The sequence below is a fragment of the Diadema setosum genome, chromosome 7 (assembly GCF_964275005.1).
Source record: "Diadema setosum chromosome 7, eeDiaSeto1, whole genome shotgun sequence".
Taxonomy (NCBI): domain Eukaryota; kingdom Metazoa; phylum Echinodermata; class Echinoidea; order Diadematoida; family Diadematidae; genus Diadema; species Diadema setosum.
Genome location: NC_092691.1, coordinates 32,597,109 through 32,623,421, shown reverse-complemented (window position 1 = coordinate 32,623,421; position 26,313 = coordinate 32,597,109). Strand labels below are relative to the sequence as shown.

The 26,313-nt window shown below is 37.8% G+C and overlaps 1 protein-coding gene across 1 annotated transcript in view; it reads right to left on the bottom strand.

Moving 5' to 3' along the window:
- Positions 1–26,313, bottom strand: part of LOC140230682 (alpha-N-acetylgalactosaminide alpha-2,6-sialyltransferase 2-like) — a 40,660-nt gene that overhangs the window by 1,833 nt on the left and 12,514 nt on the right. The window contains exons 2-9 of the mRNA XM_072310821.1: positions 23,000–23,131; positions 21,492–21,714; positions 20,787–20,955; positions 19,138–19,318; positions 14,578–14,716; positions 5,557–5,660; positions 2,022–2,105; positions 340–430 (exon numbers count right to left, since the gene is read on the bottom strand). Of these exons, the coding sequence (XP_072166922.1) occupies positions 340–430; positions 2,022–2,105; positions 5,557–5,660; positions 14,578–14,716; positions 19,138–19,318; positions 20,787–20,955; positions 21,492–21,714; positions 23,000–23,131 (1,123 nt within the window). The remainder of the gene's footprint in view (positions 1–339; positions 431–2,021; positions 2,106–5,556; positions 5,661–14,577; positions 14,717–19,137; positions 19,319–20,786; positions 20,956–21,491; positions 21,715–22,999; positions 23,132–26,313) is intronic.

The window sequence follows — 26,313 nt, the reverse complement described above, 5'->3', positions numbered from 1 at the left end:
ACAGACAGGTAGACAGACAGAAAGACACACAGATTCACAGACAGACACAGAGGAAGAGACACACAAAGACACATACACAGACAGATACAGGCAGACATACACATATAGACACACAAACAGTACACACACATACAGACAGACAGGCAGACACACACAGATACAGATACACAAGTCGCATACACAGACTCACAGAAAAATACAGATTGACAGACGGACACAGATGCATGTACATAGATAAATGCACAGACATAGAGATACAGACATATGGACAGATTCACACAGGCACACATACACATGCATGCACATGCACAAACACAACTAGAACAGCCATAGCCTTACCTCATCACACGTATGGAGGGCAGCTAACAGCATAATTGCACCTGTTGTCGGCCTGTGGACATCTTTGTGCTGGGCTGACGAATTGACCCAACTGGAAGAGGTAATTGGCACAATGGGGAGATTATTTATCTGACCTAAATGAAAAGACAACATGCACACATACAGAAATGGAGAAAATAACCCCCCCCCCAAAAAAAAAAAAAAAAAAAAAAAATGTTACAGATGTGGCCTATGCACTAATGCTGTAGACAAATTAAGAGATATAAATTCATCAAAATGAATGCAGCTTGGATTCAACATGCATGCCTAAGGTAATCCAAAATATTTGTTTAACACATTGAGACAGGTGTTGTTTTACAAATTGTTTGCAAATTGTTAGAGCTATTTTATTACTCTGTCTTGCAAACACATTTCCAAAATCAAACTAAACCATTATCAACACCTGCAATAGCATGGCTTTCCAGGAATAGAAAGAAAATGGTGAAAAACCAAATAGATGGAGTCAACACATGCATGACTGGATGGTGTGCTGTTTAATCAAAGGTATGGCATGCTGTTTAAACAAGGGTAAAGCATGGCCAGTGACACGACAGTGCCTGAACACTGCCATAATTTTGATTTTATGCTCGTCCAGTTCCAAGAGATATACTTGGTAAGCAACACACACACACAAAAAAAATGACGTTCATATAACAGTAAATTAAGTTTCAGGTTTCAATACTTTACCGCTTCCTGCCTCAACCCCCCCCCCCCCTCTCTCTCTCTCTTTTGCCCTCTTTCACACACACCTAGGCTCATAATACTTACTTTCACAAAGTTCAAAATTTTCCCCAAAAAGAAGTTAGAGTTAATATTTTGATTGTATGAAATATAATATTCCAACAGGAAGAACAGAAACCGTGACTCCTGCCGGAGCTAGAGTGAAAAACAGACAAACAAACACACAATCAAGCAAACAAACAGACAAAATAAGAATTTTCAAATGCTATTCACGAGTGTATACTTGTGTTACTCAACAAGCCTTTCTATTTTGATTCTTCAAGAGTTCTTCTTCAATTACTATTTCGCTAATTTCTGTTTATTTTTGTTTGCTTGCTTTTAAACTACCATGAGGAATAAGTGATTGGTTTCAATTTGCTGTACAGTATGTCCCCCAAAAAAAATTACAATTGGATTTTCGCAATGATAACACCCAAAATGATTAAACTGTCTAAATGCTACTTCAGGGTCTTAAAATATAACATCTTAGCTCTATTTTGCAGAAAACCCCATTCAATTTGGTTGAGCAGTCACAGAGAAATGTGGATTGTTGTAAAGCATGTCATGAGTCTGAATCTGCCTAGTTTAGCACTTGGATGCTCTTGTGTGTAAACACAATAGACAGAACTTGGAGGAAAGAGATTCCTGACATGCTCTACAAAATTCCTCATTTCTCTTTGACCACTAAAGCTAATCGAATATGGGATTTTCTGGAAGACGTGGGCAATTAGTTATAGTTTTGTATCCTGAAATTGTATTTGGATTGATTCACTACTTCACTATCATTGCGGAGGTTCCTGTTGTAGTTTTTTTGGGGGACATACAGCATACGTGTGTGTGTGTGTGTGGGGGGGGGGGGGTAGGGAATAGGATAAGGGGGAGGGGAAAATTCCTAAAATCAAAGAGTCAGATTGGCTTCTCACCTCCATTTCAGGTAACGCTCAAAATCTGGATGCAGTACCTTTACATTCTCGGCTGTCAACTTCCTTGGAAAGTCAGGTGGTTTCCTGTTGTAAAGATAGAGAAAGAAAGAGATAGAGAGGAAAAAAGATAATCCCTGATCTCATTTGACACAGAATATAGTGATGGCCTAGGGGAAATCATTTGAGCAAACATGGTGGGAGTGGAGAAAACACTAAAAAGAAGTGAGAAGAAATCACTCCTTCGAGGATTAACAGTGCAATTTGACCCATTCCATGCTGAATTCTGAAATACCCATAAACTTTATACGCAGGCCATTGCACCAGGTTCCCATGGTATGTAACGGGTTAATTAGTATAGAGCTCAAGTTGCCAAACATTAATGCCAATGAACACCAATTATTCAGTTTTTTAGTAGGAGCCATGACATTAAAAAAAAAAATCAAAAAAATCATTGGCATATATTCTCAGGTTGGACCCGAACCAGCAACCTCCCAGTTGCTATCCACTAGACCACCGACCTTCTGCCTGATAACCAGTGGTGGTTCTTATTCCTTAAAGCAGCAGAGTACTGTGCATTCATTCAAATTAATTGAAAAACAACTGGATGCAAAAATCTTGAATTTGGATAGACCTCAAATTTGATCATTCTGAAGGTATCCTGGCACACACTGAACACAGAAATATGGTTTTGGATGATGCCAGTGCTTTGTTACACAATTTCCCCGAGCCACCTGTTCCACAGACATCACTGAAAGGTGTCACCAGCATTGGCACAGAGATTCTCTCCTACATAGATGGCACTGCCAGTGAGGATGTCAGGTTGACAAAGCAACCCTGGAACGTCTATGTAATTCATGCATGTAGAATGAGGAATGTTCTACCTGTCTCACTTGTCAACTTCTGTACACTTCATGAACTGCTGCCAAAACATCACTGTATGACTCCCGCAGAATGTAACATGTACATAATTGTAGGACAGCAGACATGTAAACTCTTCTGTGGGTTAATTGTCACGCTGTTATTACACCGTGCAAGACTTGATGTGTGGCAACATTCCCTTTCGCTGCTTTCACTTTCAAAATATTTCTCAGATACCAATTTCAAGCACTTATTAAGGAATTCAATGCTTGGCATTTGACCCTTGACTTCAGAAACATCAAATGAGGTTGCCAAGGAGTTACTCCGTTACAAAGTAACTGTAACAACTGACTGAATTTCTACCAAGTTATGTATCAATGATTGCAAAATTAGTAACATTTTCAAACTAAGACTAGAAATGTCGCTTTGGCGACTGGTATGCCTCCGCCATAATGCGTGATTTTCCCAATAGGTCTAGATAGTACATGTGGACAATGTGCGATTACATTTTCACAAAATTGGCAAAATATTGAAATGACAAGTTTGTCACAAATGTGTTGAATGTTCACCTTCCTTGACCTAGGTTTAATTGGATGAATAGGAGAGCATGTATCTAGGGATTTAAGGACTTTAACTTGACATTGAACCATTCATACATTTAGGCATTGAGTAATTTTCAAGGTACAGGTGTGGAGAAAAAGTGCAATTTCTGAATTGAATAGTAAATTGTTACCATTTTCAACTGGCCCTTGACCCTAAAATTCATAAGATAATCACTTTCAAGTAGAACATGCATAATATGTACTAAGTTTCAAGATATCTTGAGCCACTTCCGAGATATGGAGGAAAAAGTTAGTTCAGCACTTTCACTTGATCTTTGACCTTTTGACCTTTGAGGCAAAAAAAGAAGAAAAAAAAACTTTCCAGAGAATTTCTATTAGGTTACACATGTATGCATACACCAAGTGTAAAAAAAATAACCCTGCTGGCATTGCATGATAGGAGGGAAATAGTAAAATTTTGAAGTGTTGCACTTGACCTTTGACCCCTGACCTTTGACCCCATGAACCCTACATTCTCTAGATAATCACTTCCAGTCAGTATATGTATATACTATGTTCCATGAAGATACCTTGAACAATTTTCCAAGGTATGGAGAAAAAAAAAGAAGTTTTAATATTTTTACTTGACCTTTTGACCTTTGACCTTTGACCTCATGACCCAAACTTTCACCAGAGAATCTTAATTGGGTAATACATGTATACACTAAGTTTCAAGAAAATATCTTCAGGCATTCAATAGATATGGTGGAAATAGTGAAATTTTATGTATTTGACCCTGACCTTTTGACCTTTGACCTTTGACCTCATGACCCAAACTTTCACCAGAGATTCTTAATTGGGTAATACATGTATACACTAAGTTTCAAGAAAATATCTTCAGGCATTCAATAGATATGGTGGAAATAGTGAAATTTTATGTATTTGACCTTGACCTTTTGACCTTTGACCTTGAGCATGTGCACCCAAAAGTTGATAGGCACAACTTCACCCCCTAATACACATACATGCCAAGTTTCATTAGGATACCTCAACAGGTTTTGATAGTTACCTTGTCCACAAAATTCATTACGGACGGACGGAAGGACGGACGGACGGACGGACGGACGGAAGGACAGACGGACGGACGGACGGACAACCCGAAAACATAATGCCTCCGGCACCACTTCGTGGCAGAGGCATAAAAACTGAACTACATCCATTTGGTTGAAAAATGAAAACATAAGATATTTGTTTAAAAATTGAACACCTCAACAATGATATATCCCCTGCTTCCAGTCAAAATTACAAAGTCTAGGAATGTCTTGCCAGTCAAAACTTTTCAGTTCTATGCAGCATGTTTAGTATTGACCTTATGCATAAGACTGCCTATCTCCTCCAAACTTAACTACACACAAATATTTTCTTTTTATATTTTTCTTTTCCGATCATCCCTCTTTCTCTCTCTGTCATGCAAACACACACACGCATGCATCCACAAACACACTGATACTTCACATACAAACACACATACAGGGAGAGTATGAATAGTATGTGGGGAAGCCTAAGGCAACTATCCATACTCACAAAGAAGTGCATGTTTGAGTAGAAGCTGACGCCACTGAATATGATTGCCAGCACAATGCCACCCTGCTGTGTAGTCCCACAAACTACGTCTACATCCTACACAGCCCGGCAGTAAAATGTTTAGACTGCACAATTTGCACTATGTATTCAGAATTGGTTAAAATATTATCATGCTAGTATTCAAATGAAATTCCTGTAATTATCTAAATTTTGGTTTTATTAGTTTCAGATATTAAAGAGGGAAATGCAGGTGTTTTATTAGCTAAAACATTTCAGCAGAAAGCAGGTTGTGGTTCCGATTAAGCAGCGAAAATATCACTCAAAGACTTTGTTACCTACTACTTTTTTTTTGTGCTAAAGTGGTGTTCCTGCTCACACAGTTCCTGATTATTGTTTGAGCACCGAACAGTGGGATACACTTTACTATGTATGGTATATTGCTGGTAGTTTGAAGAATATGAAAATATCATGAGTAAAAGAATCAAACATTTGGAAACACTTTCAGGCTCTCACGGCAATGGTTCATCTCTCTATCTCTCTCTGCTACATACCTGTGGTATCTCCCAACACTCGTGGGTGGAGCTCTTCCAGCAAGTACCGCTGAGAGGTATGTGTACGTCCACTCGCTGTCGGCAAAGAACAGATATCGTAGTTTCTGTGGGAGAAAGAGTGGGCAAGGAGACCACGTTTGGATATCATTCAAATGATAAACTTGGAAAAGAAAAGAGAAAAACCCTGCAAATTACTGTCACATGCAATATACATGTAAGAACATTTAAATGTCATTTTCCTTGAATATATTACTGCAAAGTTTTTGTATCATAAAGCTTTGTTTTAATATATCATCAGTTGGAATGGTGGCATATACACATCGGCATGTCAATATGTCTTCTGTATTCCTATCACTATTATTATTTAAAGGGATGGTACAGTATTGGTGGAGATGAGAATTGGGCTTTTAACTTTTTGCGAGATACCAAGAAAACACTTATGATATAGTATAGAGCATACCATTTTAAGAGGAATTCATTCAAAGTTTATCTGATGAAAATCAGGTTTGGAATGACTGAAACATCCAAAAACAAAGTAAAACAAAGCGATCGTAATAAAGTGTGGGTCCTACACTTATTAGAATCGCTCTGTTTTGGATATCTCAGCCATTTCAAAACCAATTTTCATCAAATAAATGCTGAATTCCTCATGGAATTACATGCTCTTTCATATTTTATAAGAGGTTTCTCAGTATCTCACCCATAAATGTTAGAAACCTGAAATTAGGTCTCAACCAAAACTGTACGATCCCTTTAATGAAATCTTATCCAGTGATTTTTGTCTACATAGCATCATGTGACCAAATATAACATTGATATGATCCTGATGCTGTTGAAACAAAATGCAAATGGAGAAAAATGTGCTATACCATGATGGCATTCATGGTATAGTGGACTATACCATGAATGTCATCATAGATAGTTCCTTAATCATTGGTTTTTCATTGATTGTAGTGTATGTGTACAGTACTATTGGTATTAGCCTCATAGACCACTACATGTATGTAAATTGTGTCCACTGCGTAACACTGAGTAATAATATGTGACCAGGATGGAGTTAGGGTGAAAATAATGGTAAGTCAAACTATTTTTACATTCTTTTATCATAGATTTCAACATTCATATTATTGGATGGATAAAAAAAAACAAATATCTACACTGTTTTGAGCCATCCTTGAAATATGGATTCCACAGAAGTAGAAATAACACTACTTTGTAGGGGGCTGCGTCCCTCAGGAAAGTAGTGCTTTTCCTGCCAGTTACAAATCCATAAATTTAAACTATAGCTTCTCAGTATTCTTTTACTGAAGATCCCAGAGAATGGCAAGGTCAGGCTTTGTGCCATCTATGATGTGCTTCCAGTATGTACGCTGCCATGTGCACACATGGCCACAGCCGTGTAAGAACACAAAACAGCATACTTTAAATGGTGTGTACAGTTGAGGTGAGGATTTAGCTTTTAACGTTTTGCGAGATATTCAGAAACCACTCTATGAGATGTCAAAGAGCATGCAGTTCTATGGGGCATCAAAAGTTTATTCGATGAAAATCACTTTTGAAATGGCTGAGATATCCAAACACAAGGTGAAACATAGAGATCCTAATAAAGTTGTGGCATGTTGCCTTTTATTATTAGCACTTTTTTTTGATATCTCAGCCATTTGTAAACCAATTTTCATCAAATAAACGTTGAATCCTTCTTAAAATTACATGTTCTTTCATATTTCATAAGAGGCTTTTCATTATCTCACTTAGGAATGTTCAAAACATGAATCCCCATCTCAACCAGTACTGTACAGTCCCTTTAAGCAGCATACACACTTTTGTACCTATTGCTGACATTGCTTGACATCTCAATACCACTGCCCCTCGTCTATGCATTGGCAAAGGAGGTATCTCGCTGAGCAGCGAATGTTTGCAAACACAGCAAATACTAGTTCTTGTCAGGATTCATAAAAAGTTGCAATCAAGTTCATAAACAGTAAGGTTGCAATCAAAGTCACAAACAGTCTTCATTGTTGCAAAAAGTTTTCCCTGTCAAAACTTGTCACAAAGAAATTTTCAATATGTTCACATTTTCTTTGCAACAAGACAAACTGTTTGCAACAATGAAATCTGTTTGCAAACCTGATTGCAACTGTTCAGGAATTTGAATGCAACTATTCACAAACCCTGATGACACCTAAAACTGGCTAAAATTTGCTACAATTACAAACATTTGCTGTTCAGTGAGATGCCCCCTTAAGGGTGCAGCAGTCATTCAGGTCTGAACACAAAATCACAGCGTCAGAGTGACTGCACATGTACTGTGGGCAATGAGCTGGTTTTTGCACCATACAGGGTGTCAGAAGAGGCCTAGATTTTTGCATGATGTTGAATTAGCAAACCAGCAGAAACTTACTACATCCCTGAGAATATTGACTTTGTTGGTTGAACTACTAAGTACACGTATAGCACGTTGTGTGGCACAGCTCATCCAATGTTAGCGACGGCCTGGGACCACTGAAGATTAATGTTGGCCCACCAAACTTTCAAAACTTTTGGTGGCCTGATTGGGCAACTAAAATTCAAAACAGATTGCTACGCTTCCTTTTGTAGCACCAGGGCAATTCCGTATGGGAAGGGCAAAAACAGCAAAATTCAAAGTTAAGTAAATGCTCAAAAATTTAAGTTTCCCGTACAGACGGATTGTTGTATTTACGGAAACAAAAAACCCTTTTCCAATAACTTTCCTCGTTTTTGTTGTACACACTTTTAAAGTTGGAAGACTATTTATTGTATTTATCTAAAATTTTACAATATCAAATGAAAATTTAAAATGAAACAACTTAAATATCTCTGTACTTTATCCATACTTCCACATTTTTCTTCCTATGCTTCAACAATCACATTTAATGAAGCATTCAGTCACTCTCATTATGATATTTTTTTGAGAAATTTTCAAAATCTACTGACAAATTGACGTAATTCCGTTACCATGAAATTGAAAAAAGTTTTCTCCTGAACAAACTACTCATTGATTTTTTCTCCCCTTATAAATTTTTTCTCTACATGTGACTCCCTGAAAACTCACAAAACATTTTGTGAAATATCTCCTTTAGTTCTTCTGTAATTGTGGTAACGGAATTACATGGTAACGGAATTACACGCACATCTAATATGGAAGAGAATGACATAACCTACTTTCGTGCCAATATGTATGTGAACTGTTCATGAAATAGCTTCAGGGCATTATCCTTGAGCTTAACAGTGTTAGTGATTGGCAGTAAAGGAGTGAAATTTGAATTATATACATGGTATGATACACTGACATGACTCAGCATAGCTGGATGCCTCTGACAGCGAGTCCTGACATCAGGGTACACGCTTAACAAGACTTCTTGTGCTGAAAATCTCCCCCCTTCTTTCACCTTTTCTCATGTACAAGAACTACATGGAGACTGTGCTAACTGATAACTTTAAAGATACTCATTCTCAAATTATAAAAATCATACTGAATTCTGAGATATCAATGTATATTTTCGTGCTAAAAAGTCTCATGGTTTCATACAAAATCTAAGTATAGTGCTGAGGGACTATTGAATGGGTGTGATGCAGCATAAATTGAACAAAGGTTAGAAAGAAGAGGAAGGACGTAAAATTTCTTTAAAAGGAAAAGAGAGCACTGCTACTGTCAGAGAGAAATGAACAGGATCATTTTTGTGAGGAAAGATCAAGAATTTGAGAGAAGGATCATACACAATGTGATAGAAGTCATTATTTGACACGGGATGCCCACTGAATGTGACACCTTTGATCTTTCTGTATGCTAAAGCTTTATTGATATCACCAAGTCGATAGTCTGACCTTTTATTGAACATGTCCTGTTTTCATCCTCAAGTCCTTTATCTTTAATGGTACATTGTAAGGGTATGGCTATGACCTTCTTTCATCTGTTTCTTAGATCTTTCCTCCACAGAGACATGTATTTTCATTTTCATGCCCATTTGATACAGAGCATCTGCTACCCTTTGAAATTTGTTCTTTAATCCTTTCTTTTTAAAAGGAATAAAGACAAAAACACTATTTGTGACGAACATTTACCCAGTCTGTAATTGTGATACAGCTCTAAAATGTAACATTTAGGCCTACACTTTCCCGTCCTAAGAAGATTTTAAATATTAAAGTCAATGGGCTTCTGCTTCTACCTTTACTCTTCATGTTACCATTTGCTGTACAATCCAGTTTCCTTTAATACAAGTGGCATTACAGTGTATTTTATCATTTGCCTTCAGGCAGTCAAAATACCACTTACTGTAAAAGAGAAGATGCACACTTCTTGTGAGTAAATATATGGCAACACTCAGGATGAGAAAATGGACAAAGTCAAAGAAGACAGAGACAGGAAACTTCTAGGAAATTTATAGGCCAAGTCATGGTTACAGTCAATGATCAAATCACTGTATTTCTGAAGACGTCATTAAGAAATTTTGTGTGGTCAGAAGTACATACTAACATTATTCACAAGTTGAATAATCTGACTCCGACACAGTGAGCTGCAGATGGCTAAAAGAGGCCCTCTTACCTTTAAAGATGAATTAAAACAGAATTTGGTGGACTCACTCTATTGGTTCAAAAAGTTGTAGTTTGTTAAAGTTATTTTGCTGTATTCTATTTCATTTTAGTTTAGTTCATTTCATTTTGGTGGGCTTATGTAGGACTTACACTATACAGTAATTATCAAGCTATGCACTACATTATATACCAGGGGGCAACTTCAGCTATTATTAAGTTTTTAGTGATTAATATAATCCACAACATATAAATAATAATAATTGAGCACTGGTGCAGTAATGATCATATAAGAAAACTCTCTTTTCAATTTATGATTGAATTGTAAGTTGTCATTGACCCACAACTGCATCTTTTCACTTAACAAATTAAAAGTTTCAAGCATCCTTTGTGTTCATCCTTAATATAAAACATTGTGTTCAATGATGGGACTGCACACCGTGCTCTTGCACTGTAAATTGGCACTTTATGATTTAGATTTAAATTCAGTGTCAATCCGAACACTTTTTTTATTATTTTCTTGTGCATGTGCACATAATATTCATGTACAATACTTGTAAGTAATTCACACATATTATCAATAATTGGCATATTTAGGAAGAAGAAAACAAGAGAAATCTGTCTTGCATGATATCAACAAAAGAAATACAAGAAAATTTGAGTATTGTTGACTGGATTTATAGAATTGTACTTGTGTAGGGCTATTCTAACGTAATTCCGTTACCATGTGTCTTAGATGTCATTTACCTGCAGAGTGTGACATTCTTAACTTGAAAGCAGACAAATCTTGATGGATGTGGTACTTACAAGTTACCAGATCTTGATTGACATAGTTACAACTTCAAATCACAGTCGTTAGCATGAAAATTCTATGTTTTTTGACAATAGAAATTCATTTGGCACCTATTCACTTGTAGCAGTTCAAGGTCAAAGGCTAGAGAGTACTTTTTTAGTGATTATTTTATAGCTGAAGGCATAAACAATCTTTATCAAGACATTTCAGAATACATGAGTACCAAGAATGTGTATTTTTTCCAGTGTATTTCAGAAGGCGTAATTCCGTTACCATTTGTGTAATTCCGTTACCACTGACTTTACAGGGGAAAAGCCTGCTGCTGAGAAAATGTGATGAAATATTTGAAAAACAATCCAACTAAATTGAGGTTGACACAATCAAAGATGAAATCAGACGACAACCTATAGTGTATGTGTTATAGATTTCAGAGAAACAACTCCCAAAGTCAGAGTTGAAGTTGTGACTCAATTTTCTGGTAATTCCGTTACCATCGCACATAGACCTCCTTTGTAACCAACCAAGTGAGAACATTTAACAAATTTGTATTTGGGGTGATAGTGTGAGTACCTCTGCATCTTTTAAATGTATCAAGAGAATTCAAAGTAATCAATCCAGTGCACAGGGTGAAAGAATATGAGCCAAAATTCTCTGATTTGTAATTCCGTTACCGCGGAATTGCCCATCACTACACTTTATTTTTGGGCCACCAACATTTCAAATTCAATGACTTTAGTGGCCCAGGCGAGCCACTTGGATAAAATTGATATGGAGCCCTGTGTATAGGGCAGAGATTATTCTGCCTTATTACAACACCCTGTAAAAGATGCAAAAAAAAAAAAAAAAAATCCTTTTTTTTTTTCTATCCCCATTTTCTATTAATCAGACTTTCATACAAGAAATCATACGCATTGATCGTACTACACTATGGATTTTAGAAGGGAAAAAGCAGGTTTACCCTAGCTAAAGCAAACTTGACCCTGTCTAGTAAAAGTAAAAGGGCACACATAATATTCCATGCTCCAACCCCTCCTGAATACACACAGGTGGTGCTTTAACATTACAGAGGAAGGGACACAAAAGTAAACAATGATGTTGAAGCATCTGCTGTGTTAAGAGCATGCCAATATTCCTGATTGTAAGATGTCATTGATTTTCAAGACCATATGCTTCTTTCAAACAGAATATTTGCTGAAAAAAATTGGCAACCTATGAAAAAAAAAAATGACGAACACCTTGTACAAATACCCTTCAGCTGAAACAAAACAAAACAAAACAAAAATGCAGCAACTAATGTTAAGGTGTTTGGGCCAGGGCCTGAGAATACCTAGGGCTAGCCTGGGGCTAGTCTACAAAGACAAGACGACCTCTGAAATATCAAACTGCACTGACGTGGATGAATTCCATGGAAACTCGACAACGCTCGCTTCAATAAGGAGAACAATTTCTAGCTGCCTTCTATGGCTTTTTGGTGCACTCAATCACAAATTAAAGTCATGACAAAGGAACGCATCTGCTTCCTCTTTTTGGCATTTTTTGAGTGTTTGTTTTTTGTTTTGTTTTGTTTTTTGTTTTTTTTAATGTAGGAACATGGAGGGAGAGAGGAAGGGGGGACAGCCACGTGTCACTGTGCAAATTGGCAAAATGAACAAGCTCTTGATCACCTACTCAACAAGATCAAACATTCTGCCCCCCAAAAAACAACAACAACATCTATTCCAACATAACAGATCAGACCTAACAGAAGAAGAAGATAAACAAAAAATAAAATCATCAAAACTGAGATCCTCTACAAGTGTGTACATATTTGAGTATGGCACTCATGTGAGATGACGGTGTGTTTGCATACATTTTCACTGAGATTGTGCATGAAAGCTCTCAATGTTGGCTTGGCTAACTTGTCTAAAATCATAACTGACTGGGTGGAGTGCCACGCAGTGTAGATCGGATGGGGATTTATTTAAAAAAAAAAAAAAAAACACACGCACAAAGAAAAAAAAAAGCATCAGCAAAATATCTCCACTGACGGACATAAATCATATATTTGCTTCCTCTTGGCCAGACTACCGGATGTTGCGTGCAGCAAAAGAAGCTGCAGCAAAAAAGGCTGGACAACCCTTCAGGTGTTCTACTGAGGGTTGGATAGGAATAAAACACCTCAAACTACCACGATCCGGGGCCACTGAACTTAATGTCTGCCCACCAAACTTTCAAAAAGGTTATCGTTTGGTGGCCCAATCGGGCAACAAAGATTCTAAATGGATTGTTATGTTTCTTTTTATTTCGCGCCTCCAAACTTTCAAAAAGGTTATCTTTTGGTGGCCCAATCAGGCAACAAAGATTCTAAATGGATTGTTAGGTTTCCTCTCATTTCGGGCCACAATATTTATTTTTGGACGAGTAAAGTGTAAATTTTACAAATTTTGGTGGCCCAAATGGGCCATTGAAGAAAAAAGTTGATGTCAAGCCCTGTGTATAAATAACATACATATAGACACAGATATAGAAATATATAAATAAAGATAAAATAGATAGATAGATAGATAGGATCGAATATAAATTCATATATACATATGCACAATAATATCAACATTTACAGTAATGGATTACTTTTCAAAGAATCATCATTCGTGCAGACACAGACTATATTGACATCCCTCCAATCAGGCTGAAGCCATCATTAAACATTCAGTTGTCATGTGCACACTTAATCATGGCTGACATGATGACATTTAACATAATTTGCATGACTAACAAGCACACCCTAGAGCAACACATGCATGTTCTCCCACGATACAGTCGCTGTATGTGCCTACAGACCTTGGTGGGTGTTAGTGTGTGCACGGTTGATTCCAGTCTCGAGGTGTATTCCCCATCAGCCCAGTTTTATTCTTTATTTAGCTATTCAGATCTGGTATCTCACGCTATGAATAGTCAACCACTAAATGTTTAATTCAAGTCTCCAAAATGAATGTCTGTCTGTGGAAGACTAGCTCCTTGGCATTGCTTAAACTTATGGATGACACATTAACTCATTAATGGCAAAAGGGAATATATCCCTCTTGACTGACAAGCGGACAGACAAGGACTACTGTACATGCTACTTATTTCAAGAGCGAGTCCTAACTTATCAAAAATCGGGACTTCTGACAATTTTGTGAGTTGTTAAATTCGCAATTGTGGAGTAGAGCAATGGACAAAGATATGTCCTTGTGAAACTCGCATTTATGTCGGGATCACAGCTGCTATACTGACACGTTTTAAAATTTGAAAATGGCACCCAATTGCAAAATTTGCAAAAATAAAAACCCTACGAAATATATGGTGTACATAGTTGTATTGAAATCAAACACACTGTTTCTTGCTCTGATAGATGGCAAAGCTGTACAAGAAATGACAGAGACACATATGAGCAGTCACTCACAATTCTGTAAAAGTGGAAATTTTTGCTGCATTGAAATTTTTGCATATTTTGCGTAGCCAGAAACTAGTGTGAAAATAAAAACGCACAAATATTTTTGCTTGCCATGTTCCGGTAGTTGATGTCTTGATTCTATGGAATTAAAACGTGCAAAATTCATCATATCCAGCCAAGCATGAAAAATTAGTCATGCAAAAATATCCACTTTTACAGAAGCACTGCACTGATGTACTGCATGTGCAATCCTCATTCATACCTCGTCCCCTTTGGGTATGTGAAATCCTGTTCTCCGGCTCAGCGCCATCGTATTGCTCAGCGTCACCATGGTGAAGCAGTAGAATGACGTCTTCCTGCCGACATCCTGCTCGTAATTGTCCGTAATCGCTGCGTTGACTCTGTATCAACGTTACAGGAGTGTTGAAGAAAAATAAAAAGAACAGTAAAAATCCAGGCTACTGGAACACACAATACCACTGTCACGTCACACTACTGAACAGCTCTGCAGATACCGCATTGAGTTTGAGTCCCGTATAGAAAAAAGGTCAATTTTCCTGACCGAGAATCACATTTAATTTAGCTATTCTAAACAACACCATAGACTTTTAAAAAAATTAATTATTGGGTCACCTGTGATGCAGTGGGGGGGTGGGCTAGTATGGGAATCTACTTGAAGTCCCTTTATGGTAACTTTGTCTTTCCACTATCAGCTAACTGTAATATATGCAAGTTGAAGTGGATGATATAAAGCGCAAACATGAATTACTAGTAATCTTTATTGTACACATGAAATGGCTGTATTTCTATTTAGATTATTTCTTTCACCTATTGATCATTCCATACAGCCTCTGAAACAATCCTAGAAGTGTGACAATTCTAAGAACACTGTGTAATCAAGAGATGGTTGTACCTTGTAAATTTCAAGTTCATAAAATCAAAATTAAAACTAAAGTTTACAAAATCAAAGTTCAAAATCAAAGTTTATAACATCAATGTTCAAACTAAATTCATAAAATCTAAGTGCACAGAATATACAATATCTATGTGCATATTCAAGTCAATTCATTTTGTTGTTGTTTCTTTAGGGAATGATGAATGCTTGGTGACAAAGCTGAGGGGAAATATGTGTATGGATGATTTGAATAACAATAACGTTGCATTATGATTCTGGTGCATGAACAATCGAACTGAAAGAAAAATAATGCGTTTGCAATCAGCAAATGTGCAGTGTGTCCAGATTGCACACAACATTCACATATACTAAACCAGATTAAATGTGCTCTCATTCAACTATTCTTATATTTCACTTCCTGCAAGTATGCATTGTCATGCACAGTAAAGACCCCTCCCAACAAAACAAACAAACAAACAAACAAACAAACAAACAAACAAACATAATGAAGACAATCTAGCTAGTAGATGATTTAACCTGTCAAGTCCTGGGGTAATCATGCTGCAGAAATAATTATTTTAATAATGTCATTAAATTGGCAACCCTGAATTTTACTGCATATCATATTGAAGAAAGATTTACATGGGAATCAATGGCTAACTTCATTGTATCTATACAAAAAATAGTTACACATGTTTGCCACTTTGAGAGAGAAAAGAAAACTTCCACCTCCTAAACAGGTGTTGCCAATTTATGATCCAGTTATTAACATAGGGATGAAGAGACTTTTAAAATTCTGCAACCTAAGCAGAAGTTATGAAAAAAAAAAAAGGGATCAAATTTCTGAATTTCAGATTTGTGAACCTTATGAACCTTTACTGACAATGAAGAGTAAATCATATTAGGATGAAGATACAGCTTAAAATCACAGGATTTGGGGGACCTGTTGTATTAAAAGGGAAAAGGAAAAATGTACTCTCTGTGACAAAAGAGAGAAAAAAATTTTTTTCTGCTTTTTCAAAGCAAACTTTGAAGGACACCCCTTAAATCTGTGTATAGGCAGGTGTGTGTGTGACCAACAGACAGAGAGAGTATATTGTTTAAACAAGCACTTTGATGTACAAATTTGTGAAAGCGCTTCCCAAACAACCTCATCAATCAACTCAAGGGCCAGCTAAACTATTGCAGAAAAAAAAAAAACTTGAATGTGACTTTGTGGCAGGAAAATTAAATTAACATGACCTGCTATTCACCTTTGTTAACGAATATAAAATACCGGTACTGATGATACTAAAACACTATTTGGACTGCTTTCTTTTTATCTGATTTACATTACATGTATATATGATATTTTCAGTATTCTATAACCAAACTCCACTTTTTTTTTTTAGAGTCAACTTCATAGAGTAGAGTTTCCCTTTAAAGGGAAGTTCACTCCTACATATGTGAAATCTGTACAAAGAGTATGAATTTGTACAATTTTGCTAAAATCCATATTCAGTCACTGCTAAATAAGAAGTTTACAATAGTTTGTGATGTCACAGGAGTGGAGCAATACAAAGAAAATATTGAGAACATTTCACAAACTGTAGTTCTTCATCAAAGTGCTCATTCCCTTCACCTGTTCCTGACACATGTCAAGGATAAAATTATTATTTTTCCCCTGACTTCTATATGACCTATATCAACTGTTCATTTACTATGCTACAAAAATGAAAATATGTGGAATTTTCTATTTTCTTTGTAATGATCCACTTCTATGACATGAACTGTTGTAGACTCCTCATCAAGTGAAATGCAGATATAACCAAAACTTGTCGAATAAAAAGAAAAAAACCCTAAGAAGTGCACGGCATTAAAATAAAATAGAAATGTCGCTACAGCGACTGGTTATACCCCCGCCAAACAACATTTCATAAGCTTTGGTCAAAACAACATTTCATAAGCTTTGGTCAAGAAACTGAGGAAGTAGTTAAATCCGCAAGATCTTTCCTTGATCTTCTGCCATTAATATGCCGTTACCATGGCAACGTACTTTCGGGTACTGTCGAAAAATGCGTCTTGCACATCTACAACCAAAGGCACACATCTGTACCAAGTTTCATGGAAATTGGGCAAAAACTGAGGAAGTAGTTTGCAACACAAAATTTTCCATCATTTTGGCTCATAATATGTGAGCTGTTACCATGGCAACATACTTTTTGTCACTGTCAAGAAATGTGTCATGCTGACCTATATCCTAAGACAAACATTCAATATGAATTCCATGAGAATTGGAAGAACACTGATGAAGCAGTTTTGCCATGAAGCATTTTGCCCTATATTTTACCAATAACATGCCGTTACCATGGCAACGCACTTTTTGCCACTGCGGAAATATGTGTCTTGCACATTTACATATTCAGATGAACATCTGTACCTAATTTCATAAAAATTGATCAAAAACTGTGGGAGGAGTTCGCGGCGCAAGATTTGTACCCATTTTTGCCCATAATATGCCGTTACCATGGCAACGTACTTTTGGGTACTGTCAAAAAATACGTCTTGCACATCTACAACCCAAGGCACACATCTGTGCCAAGTTTTATGGGAATCGGTTGAAAACTGAGGAAGTAGTTCGCGACGCAAGATTTGCAACGGACCGACCGCCCGACCGACCGCCCGACCGTCCGCTGATTCCTATATACCCCCTTCAAACTTCGTTTGGGGGGGTAAAAAAAAAAAAAAAATAGAAATGTCACTATGGCGACTGGTATGCCTCCGCCATAATGCATGATTCTCCTAATAGGTCGAGATAGTACATGTGGACAATGTGTGATTACATTTTCACAAAATTGGCAAAATATCAAAATTACAAGTTTGTCACAAATGTGTTGAATGTTCACCTTCCTTGACCTAGGTTTAATTCGATGAATAGGAGAGCATGTATTTGGAATTTGAGGACTTTAACTTGACTTTGACCCATTCATACGTTTATGCATTGAGTAATTTTCAAGGTATGGAGAAAAAGTTTTGTCATCCATCTGAACATAATTAGACTGGTCAGGCAGCTCAGTTTTAGAATGTTTTAAATCGATCAAACACAATGTTAATCAGTGGCTTTAAACTGAAGTTTATGGGTCTAACATCTGTAATATAAAAATATTTAATTTTTGTTATATCATAAGGACCTTTGACCTTTGACCCCAAAATACCAGTGAATATTTGTCTTGTCATACTCTACCCTCACACCAAGTTAAACGTTCATGTCTCATAGTATTTAAAATACTGTACCAAAAGTTTTTTTTCACAAAATAACCTGTGACCTTTGACCTTTGACCCCATGACCCTAAAATCCAAACAAAGTATTATCCCCCCAGGATATACCCTCATACCAAGTTTGATGTAAAACCACCACACGGTTCTTGAGATATCGACAAAAACAAAACGGGACGTACGTACGGACGAACGGACGGACGACCCGAAAACATAATGCCTCCGGCCACTTCGTTGGCGGAGGTATTAAAAAAAATGGAAAAAAAAAATCAGGGAATAATTTTCCAACTCAGATTTGATTAGCAATTTCAGATGATGAACAATATTTCAAATGGTATCCTGTACACTTCTATGGAAGAAAACTTCTAAACATAAGTTAGCTTGTGTAGCAGTGGTGTAAGAATGGATAGCAAACTGCAATGCAATATCAGGGAAATTATTCCCTGAAAAAGATTACACAAGTTGAGTATAACATTATCTAATAATCACAATACTGTACGACTTTAGACTATAACCTATCCTGACTCCATTTAAACTCTTTGTAACCAAGACCTTATTCCTTTTTTTCTACAGCTGATGCCAGGGGTCCCAACTGGGTACCACATCGATACGTGATGATAACAGAAAAAGGAGTCAAGTATACATGTACGAAGACAGAGACACAAGGCCTACCTGAAGACGTAATCATGTGCATCGATTTCTGCTCCTTTGCGCGAGCCATTTAGGATACCCCCGTTGCCAATGACAGCGCATCTGATGCAATCGCTCTGCGGCGGCTCTCCGTTCTTCAGCCTGTCGTCAAACATGTAGCCATTGTTTGGCGAGTTCAGCTGAGTCAGCAGGTTGCGGATGTCTGAGGTGGAAACAGCCAAGACGGAAATACGTAACGAAAAAACATACAACCAGAAATATTTGTGGCATAAAATTTTCGTAAATTGGACCCAATGGCCTTTACGTGGCATAAAATTTTTACAAATTGCCACTGGCATTTAATGCATACTGTGCAGGCAAGAACTTTTGTTTGCATTGTAATTTCACAAATCTTGGCTCCTCTGGAAATTTGTGAACATTTCAAGCACAAAAAAAAATTCTGGTTTTACAGTACAAACAAACTTTGCACCTGAAGGGCATTCACTTGAAGACGAGTTCCCGACAACTTGGCATCAATTACTTTCTTTCTGGCTTCAGCTAATTAGAATAACGCACTTGGAGACTCGCTCTTGAAATTTTCCACAGCCATGAATGCAATTTGTTGTCAAGAACAGGGAGGACCCTTATCTGGGCTGTTTTAGAGGGGAAAGTAACCTTGGGAATGACTGTCAGATAGTAGCAGCAGGCTCTCTTCTTTACACACTCAAAATGATCCATCACACCCCTTATGCTCATAGGTGCTAGATCAACACCTAAGTCTGTATGCACAGTGATGAATGAGTTTTTCTTTCTTCTACTACATAAACATCAACCTGAGGAGACACCTTCCTTGCATTCAAACCTTGCATAAACAAAAGACACATTTTGGTCCTTATTTGTCTTTTTCAGCAAACCCCTACTGCTGAATCAAATTCTATCTCTAGACCCTGAACAATAGCCACAACGTTGCCCTTCACAACATGCTCAGAGCTCTTCCCATCTAAATGTCAGCAACCCTTTGCTTTAGAATGTAAGTTCTGTTTGTCAACTTTAGCCCACAACTTGTTTGTGTCTTGTTCACACTTTATCCATGCTGACACTTTCCAGCTGTGCTGTGCAGCGCCTTCCTAGAGCAGAGCACACTATTCAGTGCACATATGTAAACCTCCAGTACGCGCAGCTTGAACTCCCAAGCACATTGACCCTATATGCCAACAGATCAAAAATCCTTTAAAAATCCGTAACTAATTTGTGGATCACTAACAAAATTTAATCATCTGTTCCTCGTGTCATTGTCAACTTTTCCTGCAAGTTTTATTTAAACTGCAACAAACCAACATTGATAAAAACATAAGCTCTTTCCTTGGCGGAGGTAATAATCATGGACTTATTAACTAAGGTATACCTCCTTCTCCCTAGAGTTGTCCAATTATCGATCCTAGTTGCCAAGAACTCACTTTTACACCTGGCTTGAATGAAAAACATGGTAGATGAAACATACCCCTGGATTATCTCATGCGAGGATAACGAGACAAGAGCCTACTCTACAAGTCAATGGGTCAGGCAAGCAAAGCGAGACCGCAACACCATCAGAGAGAGGTGTCATTCACGCCCCCCCCGTGTGATCCCCCCCCCCCCACCCCCTCTCACCGGCCAGATGGCAAAGGCTGTGTCAGTGAGGTTCCACCCACCTGTGTGGTTTGTGCCTCTCCAACCGTTGATGCCCTTGAACTGGGTCAGCCGCTGGTATTCGCTGGCATTGAAGTGCTTGTCCCACATCAGGATGGGAATGTCTGGCACCAGCTTCTTCCCCACGACAGGGTCACTCAGAAGTTTCTTCCGCACTGTCGTTGGACACCTCTGCAAGTTGATCATGGAAATATTCCATAATTTCAGAGGCTACACATATTACTACACAAAAAATATCATCCGACATAAATGAACATTCATATGAACACATCATGTACTTATATACATACATACATACATATATGTGTAAACATACATGTACGTTTATAAATTTGCGTGCACACACACACACACACACACCCAAGCACATTCTGAATAAGAATGATTACTGATGGGAATACACATTCACCTGTACACTGAGTTTCTTTTCACTGAAAAAAAAAATTAAGAAGTTTATGTCAGTAAAATTCAAAATTGAAAATTCTCTTTTCAGCAGTGTTACAAGGACATTTCAAAATCTTCCTTCAATAATTTGTCAAACAGACCCTTCCTCATTCTTACGAGGAACAAAACAAAATGTTTCCTAAACAAAAAAATTAATAAACAAACAAACAAACAAACAAACAAGACAGTCAAAATTAAAAAGAAAGGGTCGTCACAATTTCCACAGACTGTTTTGTTTTCATGGCATTCATTGAAATGCTCACCATGTACTTTTCATGCTGATCATCGTGCCTGTACTTCTTCTCTTCAACCACCATTTTCTCCAGTGATAGCTCAGGGGCCACGAGAAAGTTCTCCTCCGTGATTTCTTCGAATGCTGCCCTCAACACCGACGCATTCAGAAGCCAGGCAGGATTGTTGGCGCCCCCAACATGTTTCTCAGTGTCTTCTCCTCTTGCTATAAAGCTTGATATTGGAATGGCATATCTGGAAGATATTTAAAAAAAAAAATCAATGTGAGGTTTGCCAATCTTGTCATCACAAAAGAAGGACTACATAACACTGTAAAGAAAGAAATTTTTGTGGCATGGCATAACCTCTGAAAGATGTGCTGTGTTCACCCCAGATGATGGGGACTCTTAAACGGTCACGGCACAAAGCACATAGCACGGGTCTGGGCTGAGTCTTGGGTAGGTCTGAGGTAAAGATCGTGCTAGCAGCGTTACGTGCTAGACAGCCTAGCGTGAGACTAGAATCCCTTCATCTGGCATGAGTCTAGCACAACTCTTGGAGGTTGTGCTAGACTCACGCTAGATGAAGGGATTCTGAGCGTTCTCCGGGGTGAACACAGTACACACACTTCCGGTGACCCGAACTCTTTGTGGCACAGTGCACATATGTGCGCATGAAAAACTGGTGTCTCTCTCAAGGAGAAACGTTCAACCACTGACTTGTTTTGCTCTCTAAACTTTATGCTATTCATACCTTTCCTATTTCTCTAATATTTTCCCCAAAAATTTAACTGATCTACTTCTCTGAGTACTCTCATCTCGTACAAAGCATATAAAGGCATAAAAATCTTTAAGAGGAAATCTAGTCCAAATATACGTTAGTCAGATAAAAAAGAGTAAAATCTGACAAGCTCAGCTGTAAAAATTTGACTGAAATCAGATGAAAAATAAGGAAGTTATGACATTTTGAAATTTTGCTAATTTCTGTAAAACAGTTCTTGTACAGTGGATATGAATATGCAAATGAGTGAGCTTACCATGTCATCCTCTCACAATTTTCCATTGATCGTGTACAAAAAAATGACAAAAATTCAGTGTTTCTGTCATTGAAGTCTGAAACATAACATTATTTCTGGTTGAATAACTTCAGAACAGTGATCAGTTTATATACCAGGATTTGATCCTCGGGCATAATTGTGTTTGAATGAAAAACTTGAAATTTCAAAATTTTATGTACAAACTATCTGGTAAGTTGTGAGGGAATGACATGCTCACTTTGCCATTTGCATATTCATATTGACTGTTCAAAACAGTTCCCCCCCCCAAAAAAAAAAAAAAAAAAGAAGAAGAAAAAAAAAAAAGAGAAACTTCTGTCATAACTTCCTTATTTTTCATCCGATTTCAATCAAATTTATACCGCTGGACTCGTAATATTTCTCTTTCTTATCAGACTAACTCGTATTTGGACTGGATCTCCCCTTTAATGGAACCTTTAATAGGCTGTAATGGTCACTATGGTTTATATCAAACTAGCACCTTACCTAGTAAAGTCTTTGGAGTGAATGGTTCTCTGGAGTAGGTCCCTTGTGCCGTCACTGATATTGAGGATGAGAAGAACACCAGTCAGACACAGGAGGAGGCAAAAGAGGTATATGTACTTCCCCTGCTGCATGCTGTAACATGTGAAAGGAAGAGGCACAGAAACATAGTACCAGTCACTGGTCAATGTAAACCATAATAAACGGTCAATGACTAACTTCTGGATGAAACTACAGTGAAAGTCTGCAAACCAGTGGCCCGTTTCATAAAATTTGTCATCGGTGACAAGTTGTCATAAATGTGACAAGCTACTGAAATCCTTGCATCTGATTGGCTGAGAGCAAATTTGTCATAGAAATGTGGCAGTTGTCACTGATACCAAGTTTTATGAAACAGGCCCCAGGCGCGGGTATCCTCATTAGCTTGGTGGATTTCGCTTAATCCATTACAAAAACGATGGGATAGATAGTCATTCACAACGTTCCCCACTGTCTGATTAGTATTATCTTTAATAATGACTATACTAGAAATTATTTTTTTTTTAATGTAGAACGAGCTACAGGAGTCATGATAGTAAAGACAGAACTGCTAAAAGCACAAAAAACGTAGCAGAAAAAATGACTTTTAAAATGTTGGCATAAGATAAATTTCATACTCCATACAATTAAGAGGCCCAAACCTGCAAATAACTACTAGTAGAAAAAGCATACAAAGAAATGCCATCACAGTGTATGAGGTAGTTATGAGTGAATAAGCATACATCACAATACTGTTTTTCTATACATCTCATGACTGGTGGTGTGGAGATCATTCACACTCCCCATTCTACAACACAGACCAACATCAGTATGGGTTTCAAGGTTAGAAGAGATCTTGCAGAATATCTGCATGCCATTTGTGCACTAAGAAAAATTGTATTAAGTGCATTACCAATGTAATGTAAATGTGATATAATGTTGGCTTTTATAATTTGGATTAAAAATATATATATCCTCTAGTGATTAATTGAAAGAGCTTCAAGTGATCATCATCATCTCGTGTCATCACACAACCATTTCCCAATGTCTAGCGCATGCAAGAGCCACGTCATTCGCCACTGCCAGGTCCCTCTCGGTGCAAGTGATGATAATTATTTTTAGCTCATCAGAATGTTGGCATGCTTGACACTCAATGGCGTACTATTTGCAAAATGACATCACTTTTATATTGACATTTTCCAAATGACATCACTTTTATAATGACATTTTCCAATTACTGCTTGTGAAATGATGTCACAAATCAATAGTGACGTCACAAAGCAATTCTGGCATCTTGCACTGCTTCCTTCCATCACTCTGCAATATGCAACAATTTCCAATAATGCAATTCTGACATCACAAAACAATTCTGACATCATCATGCGCTGCTTCGTATGGTCAGTGTAGGATCCCTCCATAACATAGTATCTACAACATGACTTCTCTCCTCACGTATTCCCCTTCTTTGTTTAAATTTTTGATCTAAAATATAAAACAAATATACACTGCATATCTTTGAGCTTCTGGTTGAAACTATAGACCTTGGTACCTCCAAAAGTACTATTCACTTATGGGGCTGTGCCCCTCAGTAAATTGTACTATTTTGGAGTCACCTCTGCCCATAGTTAACAAAAAACTCTCAAGGTAAAGTATACCATTTAGCTATCAAAACCAATTTTCCCTCCTTGCTCATGAGATAACTTGAATTTTGTAACCGAGTATGGATATTGTGTGTTAAAAAAAAAGTGGGCTTCTTCATTGGAGAGACTATTTGAGACGTTGAGAAATGCCATAAGCTTTAAACTGCTACATGGTACACAACTGTTTGTACAATGTACCAGGGAGGTGTTATATGTAGATGGAGTAGACAGTAATTGCTCTCTTTTCAAGTCATGCGTGACATCGCCAAGATGGACAAGTGGTACCCAGGTGCTTTGACAAAACAGGGCATCGGTAATCAAGGATTAGCACTCTCACAGCAGATTGAGGTAGAGCAGCGAATCAAATGCTGTTCAAACTAGTAACTGTAAAAAAGTAGGAAAGAATGCTTTTAAATAGCTGACAACTAATTTTTCATTTCATTTCAAGAAGAACAGAAATGTACCTTTGAGCTTTTCCTAAGCTGTTCTTTACAAATTCTAGTACAATTACAAGGGATTTCACTCAAAATTGTATGTTCAAACTCTGCTTCTAATTCATTGAGGCGTAAAACTTTTTCATGATCTCCAAATTTCATCTCGGTGATTGAGCTGCATCACACATGGCTTCAAAGTATAGAGGAGTGTTATCCCTCCCAATGTAATGCCTGATACCCCTTTCAGTAACTCATGCATTTTTGGTCAACTCCTGGCCCGCCCTAAAATAGCCTGGGCCAAGCAGTAGAAATTGCGTTCAGTATTACAGCAGAGCCGCGCTACTTTAACAATGACCCATTCATGAACTCAGTCATGTAAGGGATGAAACTGCCATGGTACAGTAACTGAACATACCAACACAGAGCGAAAGTGCTTGCATCTGTGTGTGCCCACAAAGTTCAGTGGTATCGGAACGCCTGCTCCAGTGGGAGAGGTATGGCAAGGGAAGTGTGACCTTAGACCTTGCAAGAAATTTTGGTCGGTTTTAGTAGGTCAGTAAATTTTCCAAACTTACCACCTTCACAGAGAGGCTCTCTATTTGACTGTTTGGTGAATAAGCATTATGCAACAAAAATAAAACAGGAATCTTGTCATTATATGAACACTGACACTATAAACTCTCATTACAAGTATGACCCCGTTTACAGTGCGGGGCCGGGCAGAGGGTCTGGAAGCCAGACTAAAATTGGCCGCGCATTTGGCCCAGTTTGCGTTTACACCAAGAAGAGGCCGGGCTCGGCCGCGGCCGAGCTGCGGCCGAGACCACCTCCAGAGCGAGGTCAAATGCGAGGCCAAAAATTTTTAATTTGGCCTTTTGCGCGTTTACACTGAAGCGGGGCTGGGCTCCGCGGCCGAGCCTCGCACTGTAAACGGGGTCTAAGACACAAACGTTTCTCTTGCCCAAGAATGCACACATCCTTTAGTATTTCACTGTATCATTTTTGTCATAACACAATTTTGATATCATACAACGACAACAATGCGAGTTCATTGGTCCCAAAGAGTTTGCTATGACAAGAGTCCACTGTCTTTGGCCTTCCACAACACGTGGTCAAGATAAAAACCAGCTAGGAGACAAACTAGCATGTATCTGAAGCACAAATTTGGCAAAAATCCCTCCCAAAATGGGTACCTGAATTTCAAACAGGAGAGGGATGAATCTGC